Source organism: Dendropsophus ebraccatus, chromosome 11, assembly GCF_027789765.1.
Source record: "Dendropsophus ebraccatus isolate aDenEbr1 chromosome 11, aDenEbr1.pat, whole genome shotgun sequence".
NCBI lineage: Eukaryota > Metazoa > Chordata > Amphibia > Anura > Hylidae > Dendropsophus > Dendropsophus ebraccatus.
Window position 1 is genome coordinate 25,711,613 of NC_091464.1, and position 9,046 is coordinate 25,720,658.

The following is a 9,046-nucleotide window of genomic DNA, read 5'->3' on the forward strand; positions in this document are numbered from 1 at the left end:
TTCGGACCATCCCTACTATACACTCTATAGTCACTTTTTTTGCTGTGGTATGGTGCTCCAATGTGGCCCTGTATTAAGGGGATAATCTGTCTTAAATGATATGCTTTTTTAGATGCTGTGAATATTATGACCTCCAGTAAAGCATTGCTTCATAAATAGTAAGTACAGTATAGCCTCATGAACTTTTATGGGTGTTGCTTTATAGCTCCTTTTAGTTTGGAAGTTGCATTGAGCCCTAATATAGGTAGATCCAATTCTACTCAATACTTTTGTTATATTCTTTTTTTTCTTTTTTAGAAAAGCAAATAAAAAGTAATTGAAAACAAAGGTTACATCATGGATACCCTTCTCAAGGCCCTGCCAAACCCCGAAGAATCTTCTTCACTTGGTCCTGTAGATTCGAAAGGCACCAAACCTCTTGTAGAGGAAAGTCCCATTCCTGCAAATACAACTTGGAAATTGCTCCTGAATGAAACATTACACGAGACTGACCTTTCTAGACTCTCTAAAGAAGTTACTGAACAAATGAGAGTAGAAGAAGGAAACCAAAGAGTATTTATCAACATAGCAGGCCTCAGATATGAGACCCAACTTAAAACTCTAAATGAATTTCCAGAGACACTCCTTGGAGACCCTCAAAAAAGGATTCATTATTTCGATTCCATGAGGAATGAGTACTTTTTTGATAGAAATCGGCCTAGTTTTGATGGAATTCTGTATTACTACCAATCTGGTGGAAAAATAAGACGTCCAGCAAATGTACCAATTGATGTATTTGCAGATGAAATCATTTTCTATGAACTTGGAGATGAAGCTTTGGATCAGTTTCGAGATGATGAAGGCTTTCTAAAGGATCCTGAAATACCCTTACCAACAAATGATTACCATAGGCAATTCTGGTTGCTCTTTGAATACCCGGAGAGCTCAAGTGCAGCAAGAGGCATGGCATTGGTTTCTGTTTTGGTTATTGTCATTTCCATACTAATATTCTGTTTGGAAACATTACCAGAATTTAGAGAAGAGGGTCTCTTCAAATATTCAAGCAATTTTACTCGGGAGGCTGTATATTTTAACACCTTCACAGATCCATTTTTTCTGGTAGAGACTACCTGTATCATTTGGTTTTCATTTGAACTTGCTGTTCGCTTTATCGTCTGCCCAAGTTCTTCCGAGTTCTTTCAAAATATTATGAATATAATTGACATTGTATCTATCATTCCATATTTTGTAACACTTCTCACAGAACTTGTGAGGCAAACAGAGCTCAATGGACAACAAAACATGTCTCTAGCTATTTTACGAATTGTTCGACTTGTTAGAGTGTTCCGAATTTTCAAGCTTTCAAGACATTCAAAGGGACTTCAGATATTAGGACAAACCCTTAAAGCCAGCATGAGAGAATTGGGGTTGCTAATATTTTTTCTTTTTATTGGTGTAATATTGTTTTCTAGCGCAGTATATTTTGCAGAGGTTGATGAACCTAAGTCTCAATTTGTCAGCATCCCGGATGGCTTCTGGTGGGCTGTAGTGACTATGACAACTGTTGGATATGGAGATATGTGTCCAATCACATTAGGGGGTAAAGTTGTAGGTACCCTTTGTGCTATTGCAGGAGTGCTGACTATTGCCCTTCCAGTTCCAGTTATTGTATCAAATTTTAATTACTTCTATCACAGAGAAACAGAAAATGAGGAGCGTCAAACTTTGCCTACAGAAATAGAGAAAATTAGTTTAAGTAATTTAACTCGGTCAGTAAGTAGTTCTTCTCTGAAGAAAAATAATGGATCTTGTATTCCAGACAAGAATGGTAAAGCTTAAAACTGGTATTTTTAACCATAAATTTTACCGTATTGATGTCTCTCTAGTTATAAATATATTGAATGTATAATTATAAATAATATTTTTTATATAAGTTATTGTTACTTTTCAAAAAGCTTAATTTTAATTGTATTTTTTACAAGGAAAAAAAATGGTATTGTATTGCTGATAAAAGAGTTTTTACAATTATTAATAGAATGGGGGATACTAGTACTTGGACTTGGCCTCTCTGCCCCAATAAAACAACACCAACTTAATAAATGGCACATGGTAGTTATATTAGTTAGATTGCAACCCAGGCCTTCAAGTTATACAATTTAGTTTAATCCTGGTTTAAAATGTTACAAGATGTTTTCTGTGCAAATTTTATTGATGATCAGTACCTGTTGTTACAAAAAACTTTTGACATGACATAGAGACATGTCAAAAGTTTTGATCGGTCAAGGTCTCAGTGTTCAGACCCGAACTAATAAGGAGATAAAGCAAGGAGACACACTAAACACATCCTTTTCCTGCTCTGAGTTTTAAAAAAGAGTCTGGCTCCATAGGAGCTCATTATAAGTCTGACTTTTTTTTTTTTTTTTTTTAAATTCAGAGCGGAAAGTGGACGCGCTTCAGTGCGTGTTCTCTCTGCTCTCTCTCATGATTGGTACAGGTCTAAACACTCAGACCTAGACTGATCAAAACTTTTGACATGTCTTTATGCAGATTATTTCATTGTAGAGCAAAGAAAAAAAACAATAATAAATAGGGAATTGCTCAATTATATTGCATGTTTCTGTTAGGGCAAATGTCTTGATTAGTCAAGAAAAAAAATACTGTAAGGCTATGTTCTCTAGTCATGATCATTTTATTAAAAGAAACTGATGTATACACAGAAAACAAAGTATAGGGAACAAGTGCCGCTCTGGATCTCCAAACTACCCAATTCCAATTCCTCACTTTCTCCGGAATATGTTCTCCTATGGGCACCAACCCCCTCTCTGCCCGAATAAACGTTCTCTTACTACCCACTTGGTGGCTGTAGTCAAAATGCTTATCCCGTTCCATTGGAGGTGTACTGACCCCCTATCAATATATCACTGGATTGAAAGGATGGAGGATACCCGGAGGCTGGAAGAAATTATTAGTTGGCAAAATTTTTCACACTATGCCTTCTTAAAAGTGTGGGATCCTTGGATTGCTCTACTAAAACGTAATCAATCCTGAGAAGATTGTTCTATAACATGCGATACATGTCTGTGTATGGATCTTTTGCATTCAAGTCTTTGCATCTAAGTCTTTAATGTGGTGAGACGCAGGACTTCTCCCCTTCCTCCTCCCTCCCCCTCTCTTCTTTTCTTCTTCCCTATATGCCCCCCACCCCCCCCCATGATTTCTGTTAATTCCTTTCCTCCCCTTTTTCTAACCTAAGACCCCCTCCACATTATATATCTTTCTAGATGAGACTGTTTACACGACCGTAACTTGTATCCTCATTGTGTACTATATCTATGTACAGTTTTAAACTGAATTGCAATAGGGTCTACAAACCCTTTCCCTTTTTCTCCCTCTGTATTTCTTAATGTCTTGTTATAAAAACTAAGAAATTTCAATAAAGATTGAAAAAAAGAAAAAGAAAACAAAGTATAGATTTCAAAATGGACCATTCATGGCATCTGCCAAAAGGTTAATAATTCCAGAAATACTATGTAGTTGTATAGTATATTGGTGTTTCGGTTTATTTCCATTTTGATACAGAGAGAAATGTGCTTGAGCTTTCAACTTTCTTCAAAGCAACAGTTAAAATTGTGTAAATATACAAATGTTAACAGTTTTTTTGTGAAAATAAAGCACATTCAAAATAGTTTTGTTCTATTTTTACATTTTGTATCAACAAATACTAACTATTAAAAAAAAAGGCACTTCTTATGTTGGTTCAAAAAACTGAATTAGAAACTGCCACAAAAAGGTTTATGTGAAACTCCACTAAGGGCTTATTCCCATGTTCTGTAATACATGGAGGTAACAGAGTGTGAACTCTCAGCCCTCCCGGCGTCATGTATTAGTATATCAATATGAAGCCGGGAGAGCTCTAAGGGCTTATTCCAATGTTCTGTGAAACATGGATCACACGAACGAGGAAGCCCTCCAGTGGGTTCTTTCACTGCCCAGTATGATGTATCAATTTTGTGCTGGGAGCAGGAAAAGTGCTTGAATATTTGTGGCACTGTAATGTCCCGAACAGCTGTGTCATTACAGTGACACAAATATTGAAACACTTTCCCTGCTCCTGGTATGACACAGATACATCATGCCGGGAGGGGAAAGAATCCACTGGAAGGCTTCACCATTTGTGCTGTCCGCGTTTCACAGAACGTAGGGATAAGCCCTTGGTGTTCAAATCTTTGTGGGAATGTTCTGATACAGCCTCACAGCTGTATACATACATTTCCATGAAGATTTACATTGAGAGTAACATGCCATGTGAGGGTACATGCACTCTAAGGATATCACACAGATAACTTTTCACAAATTCTGATGCTCACTCCCCCCCCCCCCCCCAAAGTGCTCCCACTTCAAGTTACACCAGTCCAATAGGCTTCATTCTATGCGCAGGCAAATTCTGCCGTCCACACAAAGAATTGTCATTGTCATGTCAATTTGTTTTGGCGGAGGGCGGAATCTGCCTGACCATAAAATCGAATCTGTGTGATGGGCGGAGAGTGAAGCGGGAGCATGCGGGGGACGAGTGGTGGAATCCACAGCAAGTTATCCGCATGATTTCCTTAGTGTGCATATACCCTAAAAAGTAAAAAAAAGGACACAAAGGTGTACATAGGAGCTGTTCATGCTAAAGAGTAGATACATTTTTAATATGGGTTTTACTAAAAAATTTTATCCGGTTTGTGCAAAAAACAGATGAAAAAATTATGCATTTGTGTGCATCCGTTTTGAACTATTTTTCCGTTGACTTCTATTATAAAAAAAAAAGAAAAAAACACATTTTTTTTAGCGTATTCAAAAATGAGGTCAACCACGTTTTTGTGTATGATAAAAAAAAACATGCGTTTTGGTCCTTTTTTATAATAGAAGTCAATAAAAAAATGGATCCAAACGGATGCATGCAAGTGCATCTGTTTTTTCATCCGTTTTTTTTATTTTTTACAAAAATGCAGTGTGAACCCAGTCTTAGTCTTTAATATTTAAAAAAGAATTAATGCATATATCACATAATGCACAATGTTTATGTGTAATACCTGATCCCCAATGTCAACATCAACATAAATTCTTAGTTAGATAGCCAGTCTGTTATCTTCTAGAACGTACAAAACAAAAGAGCTGGGACTTTGCTGACATGTCTAATTCCCTGGAAAGTCTGTTAGGGATACTTTAATTTCACATAGGTTTCCAATGGAGCATTACAACAGGTGTGATGCGTCAGTGCTCCGAGGACCTGGCAAGGATGCTTTGATGATAATGTGTTCAGTCACATGAATCTGAGCTATGTCTGGTTAGTCATGTGAAGCATTCTGGAATGAGATTCTGGGAGAAACTTTCTTGACTTAATTAACCACTTGGCAACAGCCATCACAATGATCTTCTAAGTGAGACTTCCAGAAAACCTGTTGTTTACATTTGTTTTTTTGGCCCTAACATTATTCGAATCCCTTACATTGTGATAATATGGAACATGAATCACTTGTGTGCGTCAAAGCCATGCAAGGTTCATAGACCAAGTGTACAGCTAAAGGTCTCTGCATAGTTGGAGCCCAATTTAAAATCCACAAAGAGAGTAATGAAAGCGTATGCCAGAGTGTCTGCCATAAACTTTAGCGTCCTTGGATTATCATTATGGACGGTCATTATCAGTTGAAAAAAAAAAAAAACAGAAATTCCCACACAGTATTTTAGGCTGTTTCTAAACCTTAAATGACTAATAAATAAATAAACACATATCAAATAAAGAAGAAAAAGAAGAAACACCAAAAGATCAAGAAACAAAGATGATGAGTTTTTGTCTTCGTGAAAAGGGGTACTGGTGAAATAAAATATACAAATACACTGGGATCAAACTATTATACAGAATTGAGAATTATTACCAGCTGCTGTATGTCCTGAAGGAGGTGCTTTATTCTTTCCAGTTTGACACAGTGCTCTTTGCTGCCATCTTTGTCCATGACAGGAACTGTCCAGAGCAGTAGAGGTTTTCTATGAGGATTTGCTGCTGCTCTGGACAGTTCCTGACGTTGACAGAGGTGGCATCAAAGAGCACTGGGAATAAACAACACTTCCTGTAGGGCATGCTGCTGATAAGTACTGGAAGATTTTTTGAACAGAAGTTATTTACAAATCTTTCTGACATCAGTTGATTTTAGCTCCCGGAGAACCCCTTTAACAATGTTTTATTTTAATAAAAATTATTACCTAGTAACTAGCTTTTCCTAATACTCATGGTGATAATGGATAGTAATGGGGGTTGGGGGGGCAGTGTAAGCTATTTTGTAAGTTAACACTAAGTCTCTGCTTAATAATGGATGTTGTCTTTCACATACACTTTTTTTTTTTAATAAACCTTATTGAAGCAACCTCCCTTTCTAGACCCCTTCTTCACCATTTTATTACAAAAAAAGTAAAATCTTCCCTGCACAATGACCTTTGCAAGGCAACAGAACATGCCTAGAAACCTCTTCCATATAAATTAACAGGGCCTCATTTAATCTATTGTGAGTATGATCATGGGGCTTGCTGTAAAGCATATATCAATATGTTGTTAAAAGCAGCTCAGTCCCGTCTCGAATAATAATAATAATAATAATATTATTATTATTATTATTATTATTATTAATAATAATAATAATAATAATAATAATAATATACTAAAAATGAAATAAAAAATGACTTAAAAATTAAAACACATTAAACAAATAAATGTTTCTGTATCTGCATCAGCTAACTCAAGGTGACAAATTCACTTTAAAGGGGTTATCCAGAGCTACAAAAACATGGCCTCTTTTTCCCCACTTTTGTCTCCAGTTCAGGTGTGGTTTGCAATTAAGCTCCATTTACTTCAATGGAACTGAGTTTCAACCCCACTCAATCTGGAGGTAAGAGTGGTACAAAAGTGTCCATGTTTTTGTAGCGCTGGATAACCCCTTTAATACAACACACAGCTCCACCATAACTGACTTCTTAAATAGAAAGTTACATGTAAGTCCAACCAGCAGAAACCTGTACAGTATCTATTTCTATTTTGTCAGGCAGAGATTAGCGCTAGTGATGACACATTGTCCTAACAGGATCCCAGAATTACGTGCCAGAAATTTAGAACTATTTCTTTGAATCCCAGACACCTATTTGGCCTGTGGATGATAGAGGTGTGAGAGAAAGTTGTGGAAGTCACTCTCCATTGTCCTTACACAATATGTGGCAACCATTTTTGAAAGGAAGACCACCCTTAAAATGTGTACAAGGAAGAATGTGTATATGTGTGGGTACAGTATATATGTAAGTCGTAAAAGTTTACAGATTATGCATATATTTGTATATAGAACTGCATTGTTATTTTGATTGTCCTGGTCCAATTGTTCCATGCTCTAAGAGTTATTTTTTTTTCGTCTTCAAAAATACTATATTAAATAAAAATATATGTGATACTGTTGCAAGCTCCCACATGTCTTTTGCTTTAAGGATGGTGGAGTGATATATTATGTATGCTGTTGTTGATAAAATAATGCTGAAAATTTAATAAAAATATATTTAAAAATAAATCTATGATGACATAACCAAAAAGGAAACTAATCAATAAAATTTCTTGCACAATATTTGTTTTCTCCATTATTTCCAATAACATTACAAACTAAATTGCCCTTTATATCTTCTGCTTTTGTTTTACCCCAAATGTTAGGCAGGGTACACATTGCATTTGTGGCCTTTTGTTGGCGGTATAAGTTAGGAGGACTACTTACCTCTACATATTCCACCATACAGCCAGTATATAGTGGGATATGTCATTGACCCCTTATATGTTTGCTACAGAGTTGTAGCTCTATATCAGGGATGGGGAACCTTTGGCCCTCCAGCTGTTGCAAAACTACAATTTCCGTCATGCCTGGAAAGCCGAAGCTAAAAGCTTCGGCTGTCCAGGCATGATGGGAATTGTAGTTTTGCAACAGCTGGAGGGCCAAAGGTTCCCTGTCCCTGCTGTATACACTGATTGGTTTAACAATGTTTTTTTCCTGCAGATTTCACACCTGCATTGTGATTTGTAGAGATGAGCAAACCGAACATGAAACAAGATTTGTAACGGACTATGCAAAAAGTTTGGCTTGTTACAGAACCAAGCTTTTTGCAAAGGTCAGAATGAGCCTGGTCCAAGATATTGGTTGCACAATTTAAAGGTCAAGTGCCATGAAAAACTTTTTCCCAGTAATTTAAGCACATTACAAAGTTATATAACTCTGTAATATGCTTCAATCACCTATCTGCCTCCCTTCCCTGTCTTTTCCCCCCTCCACCCCCCACCAGGAAGTGTTCTAACTCACACAGACCTAATGACTGTCGTCACCGTCACCAAGCTCTTCTCTCAGCTCCTTCTCCTGTTACAGCAGCCCCCACCTCCCCTGCCTTGTCAGGTGACTTAGCTTGCTCAGCTCCCATTGGCTGAACAACTGCAAGCCATCACTTGGACTGGGGAGGGGGGGCTGCTGTAACAGGACCTAGACCAGCCCTCCTGCTGATGACTCATCCTCACAAGAAGGAGCTGCCTGGTGACGGTGACAACAGTCATTAGGTCTGTGTGAGTTAGGACACTTCCTGGTGGGGGGTGGAGGGGGGAAAAGACAGGGAAGGGAGGCAGATAGGTGATTAAAGCATATTGCAGAGTTATAAAACTTTGTAATGTGCTTCAATTACTGGGAAAAAGTTTTTCATGGCACTTGTCCTTTAATACACATAGGGGAGATTTATCAAAGGCACACAACATCAAAAAAAGAGAAAAGGCATCCGCTTTTTCTATTTAAAAAGACAATTTTTGCCGCAATTTAACTGACTGCAATGCAATGTTATGAAGTCAATGGAATTATGGACACCCAATGCACACAACGTATAAAATGACAGATGTTATCTGCGCGGACGTCAAAATATTGGTCATGACAATTATTTGCAGACATCTTTTGCAAACAGCGGACGTTATTTTTTAGTTGTTCACACAGTTTTTCTTTTTCACCACCCTTTGGTTATGTTCACA

The 9,046-nt window shown here is 37.3% G+C and overlaps 1 protein-coding gene across 1 annotated transcript; it reads left to right on the top strand.

Moving 5' to 3' along the window:
* The first annotated feature begins 336 nt into the window (after nucleotides 1-336).
* On the top strand, nucleotides 337-1,818 carry KCNA10 (potassium voltage-gated channel subfamily A member 10). The gene has a single exon (XM_069944876.1). It carries the CDS (start codon nucleotides 337-339, stop codon nucleotides 1,816-1,818), a length of 1,482 nt encoding a protein of 493 aa, XP_069800977.1.
* The last annotated feature ends 7,228 nt before the right edge of the window (nucleotides 1,819-9,046 follow it).